Raw genomic sequence first — 23,906 nt, 5'->3', positions numbered from 1 at the left:
AGAAATATTGTATAAAATTACTTTCAGGCTATGTGTATCTGGTATATCAAAACATAAATGCATTTCATGTTTTGACTTGGGTCCCATCCCCAAGATATATCATTATGTATATGCAAATATTCTAAAATTTATAATCTGAAATCAAAGTACTTTGGTCCTAACCATTTCAGATAAGGGATATTCAACCTGTATTTTAAAACATTTTTAGCCTTTAAACCATTCTCCTAATAACAGAATAACCAACTTTTCATATATCATAATTATAGCCTAGTACCATTATGTTACAATGAGCTTGAGTCACACTCAAATTTTCAGTATGCACTAAGTCTGGAGGACTTCTTCCAAGGCCTTTGCTGAGATAAAAATATTTTTAGAGTCAGAAAAACTCTTTGTGTTCTACTTTCACTACCCAAGATCACAAAATGGATTTGAAATGGGAGCCATCTGATTAATACTATACAGGAAACAGCAATTCTCATACGCTACCCTCTGAAAAATTGCATGAAGAATTATTTGCTCTTTCAAGTTTGTTATTAGCCCTTTATCAGATATATAACATGTAAATATTTTCTCTGATTCTGAAGGTTTTCTATTTGATATGTTGATTATTTCCTTGGCTGTGTAGAAGCTTTTTATTTTTATCAAGTCACATTTATTTATTTTTATTGTTGCCATAATTGTCATTGGGATTTATTTTAGTCATAAATTCTTTTCCTAAGCCAACATCTAGAAGAGCTTTTGGTACATTGTCTTCTAGAATTCTTATGCTTTCATGCCTTACAGTTAAGTCTTTTATCCATCTTGAATTAACTTTAGTGAGTAGTGAGAGATAGGGATCCTGTTTCATTCTTCTGCATGTGGCTGTCCAATTTTCTCAGTACCATTTATTAACTAGGGCTTCTTTCCCAGTGTATATTATTGTCTGCTTTCCCAAAGACCAGTTGGCTATATGTGGATGGTTTAATATCTGAGTCCTCTGTTCTGTTCCAATGGTCTATGTCTCAATTTTTGTGCTAATTCCATGTTGCTTTTATTACTCTAGCCTTATTGTATAGTTTGAAGTCTAGTAATGTTATGTCCCAAATTTGTTCTTTTTGCTTAAGATTGCTTTGGCTATTTGAGCCCTTTTCTGGCCCCAAACAAAGTATAAAATTATTTTTGCTAGATCTGTGAAATATGACATTGATATTTTGATGGGGATTGTATTGAATTTGTAAATTACATTGGCTAGTTTGGACATTTTAACAATGTTGATTCTACCTATACATGGGCATGATATGTTTTCCCATTTGTTTACATCCTCTGCAATTTCCTTCCTCAGTGTTTCATAGTTCTATTTTTATATACTTTGTTGGTTAAGTATATTGCCAGATATTTTATTTTCATTGTAGCTATTGTGAATGGTATTGTGTCTTTGATTTGACTCTCAGTTTGACTGCTATTGGTACATAGAAATGCTACTGATTTGCGTACCTGAAATGCTATTGATTTTGTAATCTGAGACTTTGCTAAATTTACCAATTCCATGAATCTCTTAGTGGAGTCTTTGGGTTTTTCTAGATATTAGATCATATCATCAGCAAAAATTGATAGTTTGTTCTCCTCTGTACCAATCTGAATACCCTTTATTTCTTTGTCTTGCTGGATTCTTTCTGGTAGGATCTCCAGCAGTATGTTGAATAGAAGTCATGACAGTGGGATCCCTGGTCTTGTTCCAGTTTCTAGTGGGAGTGTGTTCAACTTTTTCCCATTTGATATGATGTTGGCTGTGAGTTTGTCATATATGGTTTTTATAATTTTGAGAATTGTTCCTTCTATACCTAGTTTGTTAAGGGTTTTTATCCTGAAAGGGGGCTATATTTTGTCAAATGCTTTTTCTGCATCTATTGAGATGATCATATATATATATATATATAGCTTCTGTTTATGTGGTGAATCACATTTGTTGATTTACATATGTTAAATCATCCTTCTCTCCCTGGAATGAAGCCCACTTGGTCATGGTTGATTTTTTTTTTTTTTGATGTGCTGTTGAAATCGGTTTGCTAGCATTTTATTGAGGATTTTTGCATCTATATTCATAAAGGTTATTGGTCTTTAGTTTTATTTTTGTTATGTCCTTTCCTGGCTTTGGTATCAAGGTGATACTGGCTTCATAGAAAGAGCTGGGGAGGATTCCCTCCTTCTTGATATTATGAAATAATTTCTGCAGTATGATATTATGGAATAATTTCTGCAGAAAAGTACCAGCTTTTCTTTGTAGGTCTGGCAAAATTCAGCTGTGAATCCATCTGGTCTGGGTGTTTTATTGTTGGAAAAGTTTTTATTACTGCTTCAATCTTGCTGCTTGTTATTGGTCTGTTCAAGAGTTCTATTTCTTCCTGATTGAGTCTTGGTAGGTTGTGTGTTTTCAGGAATTTGTCCATTTCCTCTATGGTTTTGAGTTTATGTGGTTGAGATTTTCATAGTAGTCACAGATGATATTTTGTATTTCTGTGGAATCAGTGGTAATATCTCCTTTTTCACTTCTGATTGAACTTATTTGGGTCCTTTCTCTTCTATTCCTGGTTAAGCTAGCAAGAGATATATGAATTCTGTTTATCTTTTCAAAGAAGCAACCTTTTGTTTCATTGATCTTCTGTATTATTTTCTTGTTTCTGATTTCATTTAGTTCTGCTCTGACATTAGTTCTTTCTTTCCTACTGCTGGCTTTAGATTTGGTTTGGTTTCCTTTTCTAGTTCCTTGGGACATATCATTAGATTGTTAATTTGTGATCTTTCTGTTTTTTTTTGATATAGGCATTTAAGGACATTTCCCCATGGGACTGCTTTTACTGAATCCCATAGATTTTGATAGCTGTGTACTCTTTGTTCCATTCAAGGAATATTTTATTTCCATCTTACTTTTATTATTAACCCAATAATTCTTCAGCAGCAGTTTTTTTTTTTTTTTTTAATTTCCAAGAATTTGGGTAGAATTGAGTGTTTCTCTTGGAATTTATTTCTAGTTTTATTCCACTGTGGTCTAAGAAGATACATGGTATAGTTTCTGTCTTTTTGATTTGGTTGAGACATGGTTTTTTTGCCTAAGATATAATCAATCTTGGAGAATGTTCCATGTGCTGATAAGAAGAAAGTATATTCAGTAGTTTTTGGTAAAATGCTCTATAAATGTCTGTTAGGCCCATCTGTCCTAGAGTCCCATTTAAGCGCAATGTTTTTTTTTTTTCATTTTCTACTTGGATGATCTTTCCAGTATTGTCCATGGGTGTTGAAGTCCCTGGTATTATATTTAATGGTACATTAAATAAAACTAAATTTAATTATTATATTAAATTATATTTAAAATGACTTGGGCCAGGTCTGGCTGCATTCTTGATTTTCTTTCCTGCAATATAATGAGATAACATGAAATACTCTTTATATCAAAGAGTTGTATTTTGGGGTGAAATTTCCTGAGCTCCTTCAATGGAATTTTCCAGTATGTGATTATTTGTTTCTGGCTACTTCACTTAGCTTCTTTCACTTTGAGATTTGTCCATGTTGTTACTATATCAGTAGTTCCAATTTTTTTCATTTTCAAAGTTGTTTTCTTCTGTACCAGGACATTTGGAATTCTATATGAATTTTAGAATCATGTTTTCAGAGTCTATCAAGCAGCCTACTAGAATTTTGTTTTGGTTTGAATTGAATTTATGGTTAATTTAAGGAGAAGTGACATGATAAGATTCTTCTAATCCATGGAACTGATATATCTTTCCATTTATCTAGGTCTTCATTAATTTAATGTATTGCATTTTTCACTGTATAGATTTTATATTTTCTGAGTATTTTTTCCTGAGTATTTTATATTTCATGCTGTTAGTGTAAATGGTATTATATCTTTAATTTCAATCTCTGAGATTTTTGCAGGTATAGAGAAATACAATTGATTTTTATATACTGGTCTCATATCTTTCAACTCTGGTAAACTCTTTTATTAGTTCTAGCAACCTTTTATTATTCCACTGAGTTTTCTATTATTCCATTGGGTTTTATTTGTGAATAAACATGATTTTTCTTCTTATTTTCCAATGCAGATGCCTTTTCCCCCTCCCCTTTTTCTTCCTTTCATGAACCATTGAGAATGTCAAGGCAAAGATCCAAGACAAGGAAGGCATCCCCCTGATCAGCAGAGGCTGATCTTTGCCAGGAAGCAGCTGGAAGATGGGCGCACCCTGTCCGACCACAACGTCCAGAAGGAGTCCACCCTGCACCTGGTGCTCCGTCTGAGAGGTGGGATGCAGATCTTTGTGAAGACCCTGCCCGGCAAGACCATCACCCTCGAGGTTGAGCCCAGTGATACCATTGAGAATGTCAAGGCAAAGATCCAAGACAAGGAAGGCATTCCCCCTGATCCGCAGAGGCTGATCTTTGCTGGGAAGCAGCTGGAAGATGGGCGCACCCTCTCTGACTACAACATCCAGAAAGAGTCCACCATGCACTTGGTCCTGCGCTTGAGGGGAGGTGTCTAAGTTTAAGCTTTCAACAAATTTCATTGCACTTTTCTTTCAGTAAAGTTGTTGCATTCCTCCACCCCCCAAAAAAGCATTCAATCTTTTATCATTTTATATGTTAGATATAAGTTTTACCTAGATGCCCTCATGAGGTTATGGAAATACTCTTCTAGTTTACTGAGAGTTTTTGTCTTTAAATTAGGGAGGAATGTTGGATATGTCAGCTACTTTTCTACATGTATTGGTATAATATGGTGATTTTTCTTTTTCAGTCTATTATGTTAATTAATATAGCTAATTAATTAGATTAGTTCTTAAATGTTAAACTAAACTTGTATTCTTGGGATAGACTCTAATTTTTATTACCTTTTCTATTTGTGGGATTCAATTTGTTAAGAATTTATTGACAATTTGTATCCATGTTGAGGAATGTTGGTTAGTACTTTTGCTCAAATATCTTTGCTTGGTTTTGGTATCGGAGTAATGCTGGCCTTGTGGAATGATCTGAGATGAATTTCCTCATCTTCAATTTTCTGGAAGAGTTTGTAAAGAATTAGTATTATTTCTCCATTAAATGTTTAGTGAAATTCATCAGTAAAGCCATGTGTGTCTGGAATTTTCTTTATGAGTAGGTTTTAAGTATAAATTCATTTTTCCTAATAGATAACTTGTTATTCAGGTTATTATTTCTTCTTGAGTGAGCTTTGTTAGTTTGTGTATTTTAAGAAATTCATACGTTTCATCTAAGTTTTATATGTAATTTGTAAATAGCATTCTCTTATTATCCTTTTAAGGTCAATAGAAACTATCATAATGATATCACCTATCTCATTCCTGCCATTGGTAATTTGTGTCTTCTCTCTTTGTTCCCCCTGATTAGTCTGGCTAGAGATTTAACAATTTATTGAGTGTTTCAGAGAACCAGCTTTGGATTTAATTGATTTTCTTTATTGTTTTCTGTTTTATATTTCATTGAGTTTTACTCTGATTTTTAATATTTCATTACTCTGCTTACTTTAGTTTTAAATCTTTTTTTTTTTTTTAAGTAGAACCTGAGGCCATTGGTTTGTGATTTTTCTTCTTTTATAATATTAGCATTATTGGTTTTGGATTTCTTTCTTTTTTTTTAGTGTAATAATTATTATTTATTTATTTATTTTTTACCTCATATTATGGGGGTACATATATTGTTATGGTTACATATCTTGCCCCTGCCCCCCTCCCGCTCCCTGCTATGCCAGAGCTTCAAGCGTGTCCAGCCTCCAGGTAGTGCACACGGCACCCAGCATGTAAGTACATACCCTTCCCCACTTCTCCCCTTCCACCTGCCCAACTTCCAATAACAGATATATTTTTTTAGACATTTTGGTTACAGTGTGTATCTTTGCCTCTCTCTGAAAAGGGATAGAAGTAATCCCTTCTTCCCCCCAACCCAACAATGCTCGCCACATCCTTATGATGTGGGTCTTCCCCCTGAATCCCTGTTGAACGCTACCATTTTTTGAGCACCCTAGTTTTTAGTCAGTACCAATTTGATGGCGAGTAGATGTGTAGCCCATTTTCCAGATCTTGTGTCATCTCGCTTTGTATTACGGGCTTAAGCTTAATCCAGGATTGCATAAATGGTGCTAGTTTACTGTCGTTTCTTAAGATTGAGTAATATTCCATTGTGAGCATATACCACATTTTAGTTATCCACTCATAATTTGACGGGCACTTATTTAAATACTATCTTAGCTGCCTCTTACAAATTATGATTTGTATTAATTCTAATTCAGAGAATTATACTTTCTTATTTCATTTTTGATATCTTCCTTAATCCATATATTACTAAGATTTGCTTATTTTGTTTTTAAATATTTGAGGGATTTTCCATATACTGTTTGGTTATTGATTTCTAATTTAATTTTATGTAGTCAGAGAAAATACTTTAAGTTGTATCATTTCAAATTTATTGGGGCTTTATTATGCTCTAGAATATAGACTATCTTAGATAATGTTCTTTTGATACTTGAAAAGGAATGTGTATTCTGCAATAGTTGCTTAAAGTAGTCTATAAATGTCAACTAGATCAAGTTGATTAAAAGTTTTGTTTAAATCTTCAGTATTCTTACTTACTTTCTATTTTTTTTTTTTGCTTTTTTATTTATTTCGGCAGATTATGGGGGTACAAATTTTAAGGTTTCAAAAAATGCCTATTCCTCCTCTCCCCCCACAAGTCTGAGTTTCCAGCGTGACCATCCCCCAGATGGTGCACATCTTACTCATTATGTGTGTGACACCCACCCCCCTCCCGCCTCCCACTTGCCCAATACCCTATTACTGTAGTACCTATGTGCCCACTTACGTGCTGCTCAGTTAATACCAGTTTGGTGGTGAGTATATGTGGTGCTTGTTTTTCCATTCTTGGAATACTTCACTTAGTAGTATGGGTTCCAGCTCTAACCAGGAAAATATAAGATGTGCTATATCACCATTGTTTCTTAGAGCTGAATAGTACTCCATGGTATACATATACCACATTTTATTAATCCACTCTTGGATTGATGGGCACTTGGGCTGTTTCCACAGCCTTGCAATTATGAATTGTGCTGTTATAAACGTTCGAGTGCAGGTGTCTTTTTTGTAGAGTGTCATTGGATCTTTTGGGTAGATACCCAGTAATGAGATTGCTGGATCAAATGGTAGATCCACTTGTATCGCTTTAAGGTATCTCCATATTGCTTTCCACAGAGGTGGAACTAGTTTGCAGTCCCACCAGCAGTGTAGGAGTGTTCCTCTCTCTCCGCATCCACGCCAGCATTTATTGTTTGGAGACTTTTTGATAAAGGCCATTCTCACTGGAGTTAAGTGATATCTCATTGTGGTTTTGATTTGCATTTCCCTGATGATTAGAGATGTTGAGCATTTTTTCATATGTTTGTTGGCCATTCTTCTGTCTTCTTTAGAAAAGTTTCTGTTCAAGTCCTTTGCTCACTTTTTAATAGGGTTATTTGATTTTTTTCTTGCTGATTTTCGTGAGTTCTAAGTATATTCTAGTTATCATGTGGGTCCTGCTTTAGACTTCTACAAGTGGCTATCCAGTTTTCCCAGCATCATTTATTGAAAAGGGATTATTTTCCCCAGTGTATGTTTTTGTCTGCTTTGTCAAAGATTAGATGCCTATATGAGGATGGTTTTATATCAGGGTTCTCAGATCTGTTCCACTGGTCAATATTCTTATTTTTGTGCCAATAACAGATTGATTTAATTACTACAGCGTTGTAGTATAGTTTGATATCTGGCATATTAATACCTCCCATTTTGTTTTTGTTGCCTAGCATTGCTTTTGATATTCGGGGTCTTCTTTGATTCCATATGAAGCATAAAATTATTTTGTCTGTATCTGTGAAGAATGCTGATGGGATTTTAATAGGTATTGCATTGAATTTGTATATCAGTTTGGGTAGTATAGACATTTTAATGATGTTGAGTCTGCCAATGCACGAGCATGGTATGGATTTCCATCTGTTTACATCCTCTGCTATTTCCTTCCTCAGTGTTTCATAGTTCTCCTTGTAGAGGTCTTTTACCTCCTTGGTTAAGTATATTCCAGGGACTTTAATTTCTTTGTTGCTATTGTGAAGGGAATTGAGTCTTTGATTTGGTTCTCAATTAGATTGTTGTTGGCGTATATGAATGCCTCTGATTTCTGTTTATTGATTTTGTATCCTGAGACTTACTAAATTCATTTATCAGTTCCAGGAGTTTCTTGGTTGAATCTTTGGGGTTTTCTAAATATAATATCATATCATCAGCAACAGTGAAAGTTTGATCTGTTCTGCCCTATTTGGATACCTTTAATTCCACTTTCCTATCTGATTGCTGTAGCCAGGACTTCCAGCACTATGTTGAATAGAAGTGGAGATAGTGGGCAGCCTTTTCTGGTTCCAGTTCTAAGTGGGAATGCTTTCAATTTTTCCCCATTCAATATGATGTTGGCTATGTGTCTGTCATATATGGCTTGTATCATTTTTAGATATGTCCCTTCTATGCCTATTTTCTTAAGTGTTCGTATCATGAAGGGGTGTTGAATTTTGTCAAAAGCTTTTTCTTCATCTATTGAAAGAATCATGTGGTTTTTGTTTTTGCTTCTGTTTATGTGGTGAATCACCTTATAGATTTATGTATGTTGAACCATCCCTGCATCCTGGGATGAAGCCCACTTGGTCGTGATGAATTATTTTTTTGATAAGCATCTGGATTCGGTTACCTAGGATTTTGTTGAAAATTTTTGCATCTATGTTCATTAGGGATATTGGTCTGTAGTTTTCTTTTTTTGTTGCATCCTTTCCTGGTTTTGGTATCAGAGTAATATTCACTTCATAAAAGGTGTCGGGGAGGTTTCCATTCTTCCCCATGTTGTGGAATAGTTTCTGCAAGATAGGTACTAGTTCTTCTTTGTAAGTGTGGTAAAATTCGGGTGTGAAACCATCTGGATTGGGACTTTTCTTTTTAGGGAGATTTTTAATTGTTGTTTCTATTTCAGCTCTTGAGATTGGTCTGTTCAGGAATTTTATTTCTTCCTGGTTGAGGCTAGCGAGGCTGTGTGTATCTAGAAATTTGTCCATTTCCTCCACGTTTTCCAGTTTATGTGCATAAAGACTTTTGTAGTATTCATAAATTATATCTTGTATCTCTTTGGGATCAGTTGTGATATCTCCTTTTTTGTTCCTGATGGAGCTTATTAGAGATTTCTCTTTTCTGCTTTTCGTTAGTCTAGCCAATGGCATGTCAATTTTGTTTATTTTTTCAAAGAACCAACTTTTTGTTTTATTAATCTCCTGAATAGCTTTCCTGTTTTCAATTTCATTTAGTTCTGATTTGATCTTGTTCATTTCACTTCTTCTGCTGGGTTTGGGGTTGGTCTGTTCTTTTTCCAGCTCTTTGAGTGGTTTCATTAGATTGTCTATTTGTGATCTTTTTGACTTTTGCTTATAGGCATTTATGGAGATAAACTTTCCTCTCAGAACTGCTTTAGCCATGTCCCAGAGGATTTGATAACTCGTCTCTCCATTGTCATTTTGGTCATAGAATTTTTTAATTTCCAACTTGATTTCTTAATTTATGAGGTAATCATTTAGTAGGAGTTTGTTTAATTTCCACGTTTTTGTGCAGACGTGTGAGTTTCCTTAGGGTTGATCTCTACTTTTATTCCACTGTGATCTGAGAAGATACATGGTATGATTTCTATTTTTTTTAATTTCTTGAGGTTTATTTTGTGTCCTGTGATATGATCAATCTTAGAGAATGTCTCCTGAGCTAATGAGAAGAACATATATTCAATGAATTTTGGGTAGAATGTTCTGCAAATGTCAGTCAGACACAATTGTTCTAGAGTTTTGTTTAAGTCCGTTAGTTCTTTATTAGTTTTCTGTTTGGAGGATCTGTCTTATGCCATCAGTGAGGTGTTGAAATCTCCGGTGATTATGGAGTTGCTATTAATCAATTTGCTTAGATCCAGTAAGGTTGCTTTATGAATATGCGTGCACCGAAGTTGGGTGCGTATATATTTAAAATTGTTATCTCTTCTTTTTTAACTGTGTCCTTCACCATTATATAATGACCATCTTTGTCTTTCACTACTTCTGTTGGTTTAAAAACTAAATTGTCTGAAATCAGAATTGCCAAGCCATCCTTCTTTTGGCTTCCACTTGCTTGGAATACTGATCTCCACCCTTTTACTTTTAGTCTATATGCATCCTTGCAGGTTAGATGTGTTTCCTGAAGATAGCATATACTTGGCCTGTATTTTCTTGTCCATTCAGCCAGCCTATGTCTCTTGAGTGGAGAGTTTAAGCCATTCAAGTTTATTGAGAGAACTGATAGGTAAGGTAGATTACTGTGCATTCTGTTTGGTTGGATGTTGTTGCTTTGATTTCTCTCTTGAGTCATTTTAATATCTGGCCTTTAATCTCTGGGTTTTGGTTGTTTTTATATTCGTGAGTTTTTATTATGGTGTTCCGTGCATAACACTGTTTTGAGGACTTCTTGTAGGGTTGGTGTTGTCTTAGTGAATTCTCTGAGACTTTGCTTATCTGAGAATGTCTTAATTTCTCCTTCATATATAAAGCTTAGTTTTGCAGGGTACAAGATTCTAGGCTGGGCGTTATTTTGTTTCATAAAAGTGAGAGTGGGTCCCCATTCCCTCCTTGCTTGTATTGTTTCAGTTGAGAAATCTGGCGTTATTCGGATCAGTTTTCCTTTATATTTAACTCGCTTTTCTCGCCTAACAGCTTGTAGGAGGGTCTCTTTTGTTGATATTTTGGTCAGTCTGATGACTAAATGGCGTGGTGTTTTCTTGTTTGCATTGTATCTCCCAGGAGTTCTTTTGGCCTCTTGTATTTCTAATTCTAGGTTACTGGTTAGACCTGGGAAGTTTTCCTCAATTATGTCTTCAAAAAGCGTAGCTAACCCTCGTGTTTTTTTTCCTCCTTCTCCAGAATCCAGTGGACCCACAGGTTATTTTTCTTCGTATAATCCCACAATTCTTGTAAGCTTTGTTCATGTCTCTTATTTTTCTGCTCTAACTCTGTGATTAACTTATTTGATTTGAATGAGTTGTCTTCAAGCTCTGAGAATCTTTCTTCTGTTTGGTCCACCCTATTTTTGAGGCTTTCCACTGTGTTTTGAATTTCCCTGAATAAATTCTTCATTTTGAGGATGTCTGATTGATTCTTCTTCAAGATGTCTATCTCCTTAGTGAATCTTTGTTCCAATTTTTGTATCTTCTTTGTAGTTTCTTTGTTTGGTTATCCATTTTTTTCTTGCATATCATTGAGCTTTCTTACAGTCCAATTTTGGAATTCTTCTGTCATTTTAGTGTTTTGAGATTATTCCAACTCCATTTCTTGACATCTTGTGTATCTCCTAGGGGGAGTATTTTTGGCTTGATTTTTCTAATTGCATTGGGCCCTCCCCATCTGGGTCAATTGCTAGAGCTCAGTCATCTACTTTTTTGTAGTTTCTTTATCACCTACTGGGGGAGCTCTTCCACCACACTTGGAAGGTTCTTGTGACGGGTAGCTTTTGGGGAAAGTGGGCTTTCTTGTCTTGCCCCACCTCCAGGGGTGGAGCCTACCCCTTTCGGCAAGAGAGATGCATGCTGAGGGAAGGTGGTATCTCCCCAGGCTGCCCTGTGCCCCGGCGCCCCAGTGGCTGTAACCCCCCTCGGCTGTTAGACTTCTCATTAGTTTGTTGATGGAGCCAGGCCTGATGAGCTGATCACAGATTGTGTACGGGTGGAATTTGCCAGGAGATACTCTAGCCTGGGCAGGGGAGGGGTACTTGCCCACTGACGGCTGGGCTGTGGACCCCCTCAATTGCAATCACTAGCCCACTCGTAGGGCACCAGTACTGGGGGTGACTGATTAGGGTGCAGCTGGTGCCAGGTTGGGAGCCTGGGTCAATAGGCCGCCCTGTAGCCTGCCCGACTGCCTCTTCAGCCAGAGGCCATGCTTTCACTGACCCTCCCTGTGTGGTTTTATTTGCCTGGGGCAGTTCCAGCTTAGAGCTCCTGCTTAGTCTCGCAGGTTACTGGAAGCGAGACCTCTAATCGTCTCCCCAGTCCTCACAGTTCAGTTTCCTCCTGTCTTGGAGCCATCCTAGCATGGGTCTCAGGGGAGACCACGCTGACTTTCACCATCAACCGTACCCTCCAGCACCCTCTTCTTCTGCCGCGATTTCACACCAGTTTCAGACAGGTCTCTGGCTGGGTGGGTGTGGAGGTCAATAGGGAAGCAAGGAGTTCTCCTGTGAGTCTGATCCCACTTCACCACCTGGCCAGGCAAGCCAGTGCCCTCCCACTCGCCCTATTGTTTGCTTTGCACTCTCCAGAGAACGTGATTTTATCTCCCTATCACCTTCTTTATCCTTTTATGAGAGTTCATGTTGCTCCTCTGCAGATCCTCGATGCTGTCCTTGTAGTGGGGAGATCCACTTGCGTGTAGGAGACCAAGATCTGTGTCTCCTTCTCTGGGAGCAGGAGTCCGGAGGGTTACCTCTACTCTGTCATTTTTTCCGCAACCCCCTTACTTACTTTCTTTTACTTGTTCTGAGTTAGTGATAGAGGGTGTATTGAAATTTCCGATTATTCATCATAGGTTTGTCTATTTCTCCTTGTAATTCAATACATACTTTGAAATTGTAGTATTAAATACATAAATATTTAAGATTCCTATGTCCTTTTGAATAACTAATCCTCTTTATCACTTAGCTCTGAAATCTACGTTTTCTGATATTAATTTAGACATGTTGGATTTTTAAAAAAAGAATTAGCATTTACATGGCATATCATTCAACATTTTTACTTTTAGTTTATGTGTTTGCATTTTAGGGTTTCTGTTATACAGCATATGGTTGGGTCATACTTCTTTATACCATGTGATAATCTCTAGCTATTCAACTAGTCTATTTTTTTCTTCTCTTAGTTTAGTCTTTATTTTTGAAATGATTATTTTATTTTTAACTCCTTTCTGAACTTTGACAATTCTATTTGTTTGGTCCAATTTTTTAAAATTCTTACCTCTACAATTATTATTTGTGCTAGTCTAAAGAGTTCCTACTTTTTTCTAAATTTTATCTTAGTTTAAATTCCAACTTAACAATTTTGATTTGTTTTGTTGAAAAGTGTATATTATCTGAAAAAATGTATTTATTGCATTTTCTTTTTTTCTCATAATAACTTTATATGGAGTTCAATTGCCACCTTTTTCTGTTACTTATTTTAAAATGAGGGGATTTTCGTCTACTTTAAGGTGCAGGGCCATTGGTACCAGAGTCAGAATAGCCAGGACAGCTTTCCTGGCTGTTCTGGTTTAATTCTCTAATCTTCATTTTCTGTAGCTATCACTACAAGTGCAAAAGTATGATCTTTCAGAATTTGCCTCTTTCTTTTCTTTCTCTGTTTCTTTTCTTTAGCTATTGTTTTTGTTATTATTAATTTGGATTCTATTCCAAGCAGTAGTATGGAGCTTTGTTTTGGAAATCAGGTTTGGGATTAGTTTGAACATTCACAGTTCCCAGAATACCTCAGAACCATCTAAAACTCACAAAGTTACCTTCTACTCCCTGAAAATTGGAGCCTACAACATACCCTCAAATTTTGAGGAAAGGAATTGGAAGATTAAAAAAAAATGACTGTCGAGCCATCATGCATTTTGGTATTTTTTAATGTATGTTAAATAATTATAATATGCAGCCAGATTTGAAAAACCGATTTACCATATCTAATACAGCTGCCAAATAGTACATGCTATCACTGCTATGTTGACATATTTTATAAGCTGATATATAATATATATATTAAGTCACATTTTATATATATGCAAATTTATAGAAATATAATAAATATATGCTAATATAAGCATAAATATTTATAGTTATATTTAAATTATATGTAAATATAAATATAATAAATAAATTCATATATATAAAATATAAGTCATATTTTATAAGCTGATCCTCATTAAGAGGACTTAACACATTACTCTAGAAATCTAGTATTAATAGATGGTAGTTTGACATTCATGGTGAAGTATATTTTGGGGATTTATTATAACTTAATATAATAAGTAGGTGTGGTCTCTGAATATAATATAATAATTGTAGAAAGAACTGTCTCTTTTTGTATCATGGTAAAATATACACAACATAACATTTGCCATTCTGACCGTTTTAAGTGTGCAGTCCAACATCATTGAACATGTTCGCATCATTGTGCAGCTGTTGCTACCACCCATATCTGGAACGTTTTCTTGTTCTCAAACTGAAACTCTGCACCCATTAAACACTAACTCCTCGTTCTGCCCTTGCCCCAGCCCATAGCAATCACCATTCTACTTTCGGTCTCTATCAACTTGATTAATCTATAAACCTTACGCAAGTGGAATAATAAATATTTGTCCTTTTGTGATTGACTTATTTCACTTAGCATAATGTCTTCAAGGTTTATCTATGTTGTAGCTTGTGTCAGCATTTCCTTCCTTTTACATGCAGAATAATTTTCTATTGCACATATAATCCATATTTGTTTATCCATTGATCTGTCAATGGACACTTGGATTGCTTCTGCCTTTTGGTTATTGTGAATCGTGCTGCTATGAACACGGGTATGCAAATATATGCTTGATTCTCTGCTTTCAATTCTTTTGTGTATATACTCAGAAGAAGTGAAATTACTGAATCATATAGTAATTTTACATTTAATTTTTTGAGGAATGGCTATAATGTTTTCCACGGTTGACTGTACCATTTTACATTCCCACCAGCAATGCATAATGGTTCTAATCTTTCTACATCCTTACCAACTTTTTATTTTTTGTCCTTTTTTTTCTTTTCTTTTTGGAGACAGAGTCTCACTCTGTCACCCGAGCTGGAGTGCAGTGGCCTGATCATAGTTTACTATAGCCTCAAACTCATAAGCTTAAGCGATCCTCCTGCTTTAGCCCCCTGAGTCACCAGGATTACAGGTGTGAGACACTGAGCCTGGCTATTTCTTGCATTTTTGATAATAGCCATCCTAATGTTGTGAAGTGGAATTGCACTGTGGTAGTGTCTACTTTTAAAAATTATAAGTAATGTATTATGGTTTGCAAATATATGAGGAATTCCAGCTAGGAGGGCTCAATTGATGTTCATGTATATAATTTTGCTGTGATCAAAGAAATTTATGTTAAACCCCCTCCCCTCCAAAACTGCTACATAGAAGCGTGGAATCAGAAAACAAAACAATACTAATGCTAACTACACCAGGCTCACAACCTATATCCATGGCCTTTTTAGAGGAAAATTGCCCACTGGTTAATCTTTAACACTCATAAACCTGCCTGTTATTTTACATGAGGAAGAAGACCATCCCATTGACATTATTTTAGTGATAAAACAGATTTAAAGAAAGACTATCAAAAGCATCAGTTTATTTCTACATCATTTAAGCTAAAAAGTTACCTGTAAATAAAGTATCAAAAAAGTTCTCAAGTTAGATTAATATATCCTGGTAAACAGATTCATTTAATAAATCTAAGTATGGAATTTTTTAGTTGCTAAATTATATAATGCTATTAAAAAAGCAGTAATCCACAACAGGGGGAAGATATGAGCAAGTGGTCTTAAAAATCTTTAGAAATGAGAATATAATAATCTTCTGGCTATCATCACCACAAAAGTCATCTGAAAAATAGTCAGAAATCACACATTGTCCAAATCCATCTAGACTAGGTAATGAATATTTAATGTCTCCAGAATGAAGAAAAACACTGCACTAATACAAAAACCTAGAATATGTGCACAATGTAGTTAAGTAAGTTTATGAGTAGGGAAGCCAAATTATAGCACCACAGGCTGCAGCACACAAAGCACTTGGATGATATTGTCTTTAGATGCCAGGATTCATTGAAGACAAAGATAGAATAGACCTTTAAGATTTCCTTGTTTGGCCTATTTCTAATCTCATAGGAAAAGAATACCAACATCCAGAGAGATTTCGTGAGGTATCCAAAGTCACAGAGACTAATTGGTGTTTATTGTTATGTACCTACTGTAGTGGATTGAATAACATTCCACCAAAATTCATGTGCACCAGAACCTCAGACTGCAACTTTACTTGTAAATAAGGCCTTTGCATGTGTAATTAGATCAGGTTTGAGATGAGATCATGCTGGAATGGGGTGGCCCTTGAATCCTGGTGTCCTTATCTGGCAAGGAGAAAACAGATACACAAAGCAGGTGGCCATGTGAGGATGGAAGCAGTGATTGGAGTGAGGCAGGCTACAGGCCAAGAAGTGCCAAGGACTACCCACAGCCACCAAAAACTGGAAGAGGCAAGAAAAGGCCCTGCCCTAGAGCCTTAGTGGGGGCATGGCCCTGCTGACACCTTGATTGTAGACTTACAGATTTCAGAACCGTGACAAAATAAATGTCTGTTTTAAACTTCCCAGTTTTTGGTAGTTTTTTATGACAGTCCTAGGAAACTAAGACAGCTGTCATTCATGTTATGTCTGTTTATTTGTTTTTATTTTTCTTGGCTTGTTTGTTTGGTTAAAGTTTTAGCTTATTTACTTGAAAATCAACTGTAGACAACATAAGAATAATATCTAGAAAATGAATAAAAAAGCTAGATATTATTCCCATTTTTGGAGCTTCGTATCAAACATTGCCTGAATAAAGATTCTAGATAAACAAAAAAAATCCCTCTTTGCTGAAATAGGCTTGTGTATTCATTCATCTGTAACATAAAGCATAATAATTATTACAAAATTCAGTACTGTGGGTCTTTCACTATAGGGAAATCAGGGAGTGACTCTTAGGAGAAGGGTGAATGGATAATGGAGAAGCAAAGTACAGTTGAAAACAATCAGCCAGTCAACCATGAATGGAATTTATATCCTGTGACTCAATAACCGCTGCACTTTGCTAACTTGATAACTTCGGAGAAAATTTTCTAAACTCCGAAGAAATTAGAGAGTCTTATGAAAATACTTGAAACGATCTCATACTTAATTTATCATTTTGTGAGATCTAGCAAATTGTTGAACTCCAATCTTCAAGAATGTAATGTAACTGAAAATAACAAACACATAAGATAGCAAAATTTTCTATCTTCTGAGTTTCTACCATACTTAGAATACTTTTGAGTTTTGAGTCATAGATAAATTATTTAGATAAAATTTGTATTATTGTTTTGTTTCTTTAAAAAGAATAAGGCATCTTAAAAATGTATTAAATCCTTATAAGGGTCTATGAAGCATAGGTAAATTCTGAGGGATATTTTCCTTATGTTGACATTTGAGAACACAGAAATTACTACCATAAGTGTCTACCACATAGGTTACTATTTATTGGGAAAATAAAAATCATTTGATGACATTCTGTTTAGCGATGTGCTCAATGACATTCAAAAATATTTTCAAATCAGTTTGACTACCTTGCATATTCAATTAGCTTGCTAATTGAATCTGACTAAATAAATGGTCTATCAAAACTCAAAATGTTTGTGCATATAAACATAGGCAGTATAAGAGGAAGAGGGTAAGATAGCCATCTGTTCATTTATGCTGCTGTTGCATTCTTATTTCATGATGGTTAAGTGTAAATATGTTGCACATATAGTTACTATTGAAATGAGAAGGATTTGATGACTTTATAGAAACATGATTTAGATATATAGCACATTGGACTTGAATAGATAGAAGGTCTTTGCATTGACCTTTCAAGAGTTTTATTGCCAGCTACATGACACATTTTCCCATTTGAACTCTATTTTTAATATTTCTAATTATCAATTCACATATAACCTCTACCCTGCTACCTATGGCAGTTTCTACTGTACACTCATTTTATATTAAGAGTTGTATTTTTGCAGCAGAATATGACATTTATTGGCTTGAGAACACAGTAAATTTTAATGTAATTCCAATATGTGTAAAGGTAGCTGCAATAGCAGGATGATATGAATCTGAATAAATAAGACATTACAAAGGTCAGTAAGAACAAAAGGCAGAGCTGGTAAATTATAACCAGAGTCCCTATAAATAACATTAACAAAATTAAGAGTACAATAATTTGTAATACAAACAAAAAGAAGAGGAAATATATATAACCTGGAGATTATTGATGAGGAGGAGTTAGAAACAATATTCAGATATGGATCAATACAATGCAATGAGTGCATAAGGTAGACTATAACTATGTTGTCAAACTTACAGGAAAATGTTTGGGGAAAAGAAATATATTTTTATTGTCAACTATAGTTATAATTCAGTGGCTATTAGTCCTTAATAGATATGAAAGTTGAATAATAGACAACCTTATCCATAAAATTTGGCAACTGGGATAAAGTATGTTTGTGAGGTAATCTGTAAAAACAATCCCTAGCCCCCCAAAAAATCAAGATAGACTAAGAAATGAAAAAAGTAATAGGTCAATTCAAACATTGCTCCACATTATAAATGTGAAAAGAAACTACAGCTAAAAAATGGGCATTCAATAGCATGAGCAGAGAATGCAGATAAAGTAAATATAAGGAGCTAAAAGATTTATGAGAAAGCCAATATTCATTCATAAACACTAAAGAGGAGTGCAATTGTAAGGAAAAGAAAAAGAAAGTCAGGGACAGAAATCTTGGATGGAAGGACCTTCCATGTATAAAGTAAAATAAAAACATTCAGAAAATAGGGACACCATTGCCAGAAAGAACATTCGAATTTACAAATGACCTAGCTCCGTATCACTAAATCCGATGACTAATTTTCCTTTACCATCTTACTTGACTTATCATAGGTTTTGACCAAATTGATCATGCCCTTCTCTTTGATGCATTTTCTGCACTTGTCCTTTGAGGACACCACACGTCCTTTGCTTTCCTTCTAGCTCACTGGTTGCTCTTTTCCAGTTAATCCTCCTTTTCATCCTGACTCCTTAATGTTGGATTGGCCAAGGCTCATTCCTTGGCCCACACACTAACTCTTGGTGGTCTCATCCAGGGCAGTGGCTTTCAATACCATCTACAAACTCTCAAATTTAAATCTCCAGCCCAGGCTTTTGAACTTGAATGCCAGATGCTTACACCCAATCACAACATACAGAGCTTGGCCACTTTAAAGCACCTCTCCATCATTCGCACCTTCATCTGAGCCCCCGTCAGCTGTCACCAGATTACTGCAGCCGTCTCCTAACTGGCCACCCGCATTTGCCCTCGCCTCCCTACCGTCTGTTTTCCATACCACAGCAGAATGGTTCATCTGAAGCCTACATCTGAGGAGATTTGTTTCTCTGCTCAGAGTGCTGCAAAGGCTCTTCGTTGCACTCAGTAAAAGCCAAGTTCCTACAGTGATCACGCGTCAGTCTCTGCGTGATAGCCTGCACCCTCATTACCTCTGCGTCCTTCTTTTCTTTAGCTCTTCCCTGCTTCCACTGGTCCGGAGAGCCACAATGACCCTCCAGCTCTTGCTTGAACATGTCAGGCACACTCTCACCTTAGGACTTTTGTCCTAGGTGTTGCCTCTGCCTGGAATATTCTTCCCTCAGTCACCTGCTTGGCCAACTCTCCCCACTCCTTGAGGCTTTGTTCAGATATCACCTTCTGGATAGGCCTACCTTTCCAGAAAGATTAGACTGGTAAGGACTACCTTACCAGTCCAAAAAGACTGTCCTTTTTAATACTGCAACTTGGCAACAACCCACACCACTGTCACTATAATTGCTCCTTACTTTGCTCTCTACTTTTTCTTTGTTCCGTAGCATTTATACTTTTCTAACATAATACATAATTGTTTATTATATCTGTTATTTATTAGTTGTCTCCCCTAACAGAATATAAGATCAATGAAAGTAAAGTGTTTTTGACTGTTTTGCCCTCCAGTAGTATCCAAATGTGTGTGAAATTGAATTACTTGTTGAACTGAATTACCTTCATATAATAAACTTTCAGGTTTACAATCTATACACATATTATTTTTAATACCACTTGAGATGTCTCAACACATCCCCAAAATAATATATGTATTTGGTGGGTTCAGGCCTCATCACTGTCATTATTTAAGATTCAGTGGGTATTTGGTTCTAATAAAAACATCAACAACTTATACATGAACTTATAAATTAAATTTTCAGTTGTAAATTATAATACTTGATTGTATATTAAGTATTAATAGATTTAAAACTGTATTGTGAGAAATGCAATAATATAAAAACAGTCTCCAAAAACCTACTGGTCTACTGTTAAAGAAAAATAGAATTTTCATATTTATCTGACCAGTGAACTTTCTCTTAGCTGTAGTCCTCCATTGTAAAATGAAAAAAATTATCATTTTTATCAGGTATTCAGGCAAAACATTTCTCTCCAAGATTTTCTAAAACTTTTTGGAATTTCAGCAAATAAAACATCTTACCTGGTTAACTCTTCTCTGGATGTCAATGGGACCACAAACTCAGTTAATTCTGGCTTCTTGATTTCCCTGGAGGCCAAGCCAGCATACTGAGTTAATTTAAGAGGCTTTCAGACTCACAATGTAGGTGCCCATTAAAAAAATGCCATGAGAACCTCAAACTAGTTTAAAGTAGATGAAATATTACCATTACATTAATATGTGATGTTGTATAGTACTGGGATATTTAAAAAATATTTGAATGATATTTTAAACAAAGCAATAAAGTACACAATCTGTTCCTGGTTGGTATAACTGAAACCATATCTATGGAAACAGAACTCAGTGACCATGAATGCTAATCCATCTGCATTTGTACAAAAAGATACAAAATGAAAATCTCAATTACAACAACATATTTTGCAAATGCAATCTCCTATCTAAAGCTATTAAGTGGGTGGCTTGCTATTTTAAAACATACAAGAAAAATGTTTCTTTTTTCTCTAATATTTGGATATCAATATCCAAGCCTTTTCAATCTTTTAGAATTGTGGGAGTCAGCATTACTCATAGCAAGTAGATAGCTAAGAATGATACAATTCTGGCATTGGTTGGACACATGTAACATTCCAGTGCTTATATATGTAGTGTTACTTTGGTTTAAACAGCAAGATATTCACCATATTCCCAAAATAGCTGCTCATGACTACGGATCAATCTAAATGATTGACTTTATTTTTCATGCTGCTTCAAATTCCTTTGATGAAGACATATATTTCTTCCTGAAGCTGTTTTTAAAATAAACTTTACTGACAGTGTTTTGTGATACTACACAAGTTGAGGGCAGATACAGTATGAAAAGGAAAGTTTTATTTCAGAAAAAGGGTAGGGAGGAGAAGAGACATCCTTATATAAAATGCTATAGGGTGATGGTGACCTATACATGTATGTTTATACCTGTCTACTTCTGTATCTTCATCTATATCTCTCTGTATTAGAATGAGAGCCAATTAAAAAATACAAAAATTTTTATGGAACTCCCATTCAAGATGAAAATAGTTACACTGAGTCCCATGGAGGAAAATGTATATTTTTACAGATTAGATGTCATGTTGTATAATATTATGACTTATTTTATTGAATAGGAGATTGTAAATGAAAAACTTGATATTTATTTTTAGCCATTCACATGTTAGCATCTTTGGGGCACATTTAAGAAGTAGTAATCTGTAGTAGCTGCCTTATCTTTCAATTCGAAGTCAAATTTAGAATGGTCCTGGTGATAGGGTTACTTGACTTTGATGCATGAGATTGAATTGGGGAGCCAGAGAGTACCCTGTACACTCCCAGACTGGGCAGTGGAGAGGGCTCTAAAAGCTGGAACATGGACAGCAAGAGGGGAGTGAAGAGCTCCAAAAACAGCATTCCCTTATTTCATCATTTTTCTAGAGGCTAGGTATAAGACTTCACCCATATTCCTGTTGTTTTAATATGTACTCTTGATCTTAAACATTTTTCCTTATAAAATAGCTCAATATATGTTATCTATATATCTATCTATCTATATATACACATATGAAATGGAACATTTTCTGTGAAGCAAAGTATATTTTATTTAACTTTTAAAAGATAATTGTAAAATTTAGTGCTCACTTCTCATTTCAACAATCATATTTGGAAGTTACTGTTATTTTTTGCCTTAGGTAGAAAGTAGAACATCTTATTTCATTAAAGTTCAATGCCACACCATAAAAAAAGTTAGACTAGAAAGTAACAAAGGTTATTAGGGGTCAGTTGCTATTGCATGTGTGAATATTTTCTCCCATTCTGTAGGTTGTCTGTTTGCTCTCGTGATGGTTTCCTTGGCTGTGCAGAAACTTTTTAATGTGATCAGGTCCCATTTATTTATTTTTGTTGCAGCTGTGATTGCCTTTGGGGCTGATCTTCATAAATTCTTTGCCTAGGCCAATGTATATAAGAGTTTCTCCAATATTTTCTTCTAGAATTCTCATAGTTTCATGCCTTAGGTTTAAGTCTGTTATCCACTGTGAGTTGATTATTGTGAGAGGTGAAAGGCGAGGATCCTGTTTCAGTCTCTCCATGTGACTATCCAATTTTCACAGCACCATTTATTGAATATTCTTTTCCCCAGTGTATGTTTTTGTCTACTTTGTCAAACATTAGATGGCTATATGAGGATGGTTTTACATCTGCATTCTCAGTTCTGTTCCATTGGTCTATGCCTCTGTTCTTGTGCCAGTATAAAGTTGTTATAATTATTATAGCCTTGTAGTATAGTTTGAGGTGTGGTAAATTGGTGCCTCCCAATTTGTTCTTTCTCCTTAACTTGCTTTTGCTATATGGAGTCTTCTTTTGTTCTGTACGAAGCATAGAATTATTTTTTCTAGATCTGCAAAAAATGATGTTGGTATTTTAATAGGGATTGCATTCAATCTGTAGATCACCTTGGGTAGTTATAGACATTTTAACAATGATCATTTTGCCGACCCATGAACATGGTATGGTTTTCCACCTGTTTACACCCTCTGCTATTTCCTTCCTCAGTGTTTCATAGTTCTCCCTGTAGAGATATTTTACCTCATTTATTAAATACATTCCTAGGTATTTTATTTCCTTCATTGCCATTGTGAATGATATTGACTCTTTGATTTCATTCTCAGTTTGACATATAGGAATATAGCATATAGGAATGCTACTGATTTGCTTACGTTGATTTTGTAACCTGAGACTTTGCTGAATTTGCTTAGCAATTCCAGTAGTCTCATGGCAGAATCTTTGGGGTTTTCTAGACATAAGATCAGATCATAAGCAAAGAGTGATAGTTTGACCTCTCCTGCCCCCATATGGATGCCCTTTATTTCCTTCTCTTGTCTGCTTGCTCTGACTAGGACTTCTAGCAGTAAGTTGGATAGAAATGGTGATAGAGAGCAATCTTGTCTGGTTCCAATTATAAGTGGGAATGCTTTCAATTTTTCCCCATCCAGTATGATGTTGGCTGTGGGTTTGTCATATATGGCTTGTATAAATTTTAGGTAAGTCCCATCTATGCCTATTTTGTTAAGCGTTCCTTTCATAAAAGGGTGTTAAATTTTGTCAAATGTTTTATCTGGATCTATTGAGAGGATCATATGGTCTTTGTTTTTGCTTCTATGTATGTGGTGGATTACATTTATATATTTGCATATGTTGAACCATCCTTGCATCTCTGGGATGAAGCCCACTCTATTGTGATGAATTACTTTTTTTGATAAGCACCTGAATTTGGTTTACTAGGATTTTGTTGAGAATTTTTACATTTACATCCATAATGGATGTTGGCCTATACCCTTCTTTTTTTTGTTGCATCATTTCCTGGTTTTATTGTCAGTGTAATGTTGGATTCATAAAACGTGTTGGGGAGAATTTCTTCCTTCTTGATGCTATGGAATAATTTCTGCAGGATAGGTACCAGTTCTTCTTTGTAGGTCTAGTAAAATTTAGGTATGAA

The 23,906-nt window shown here is 35.3% G+C and overlaps 1 protein-coding gene across 1 annotated transcript; it reads left to right on the top strand.

Moving 5' to 3' along the window:
• Positions 1-4,116: 4,116 nt before the first annotated feature.
• On the top strand, positions 4,117-4,571 carry LOC105874838 (polyubiquitin-like; the record flags this gene model as incomplete). The annotated part of the gene is given in 2 exon segments (XM_076000459.1): positions 4,117-4,156; positions 4,159-4,571. Coding segments are annotated over 2 exon segments (396 nt in total), but the record flags the coding sequence as incomplete, so codon positions are not given.
• Between the last annotated feature and the right edge of the window lie 19,335 nt (positions 4,572-23,906).

Source organism: Microcebus murinus, chromosome 3 (assembly GCF_040939455.1).
Source record: "Microcebus murinus isolate Inina chromosome 3, M.murinus_Inina_mat1.0, whole genome shotgun sequence".
NCBI lineage: Eukaryota > Metazoa > Chordata > Mammalia > Primates > Cheirogaleidae > Microcebus > Microcebus murinus.
The sequence above is the reverse complement of the archived record's forward strand: the minus strand, read 5'-3'. Positions and strand labels throughout refer to the sequence as shown.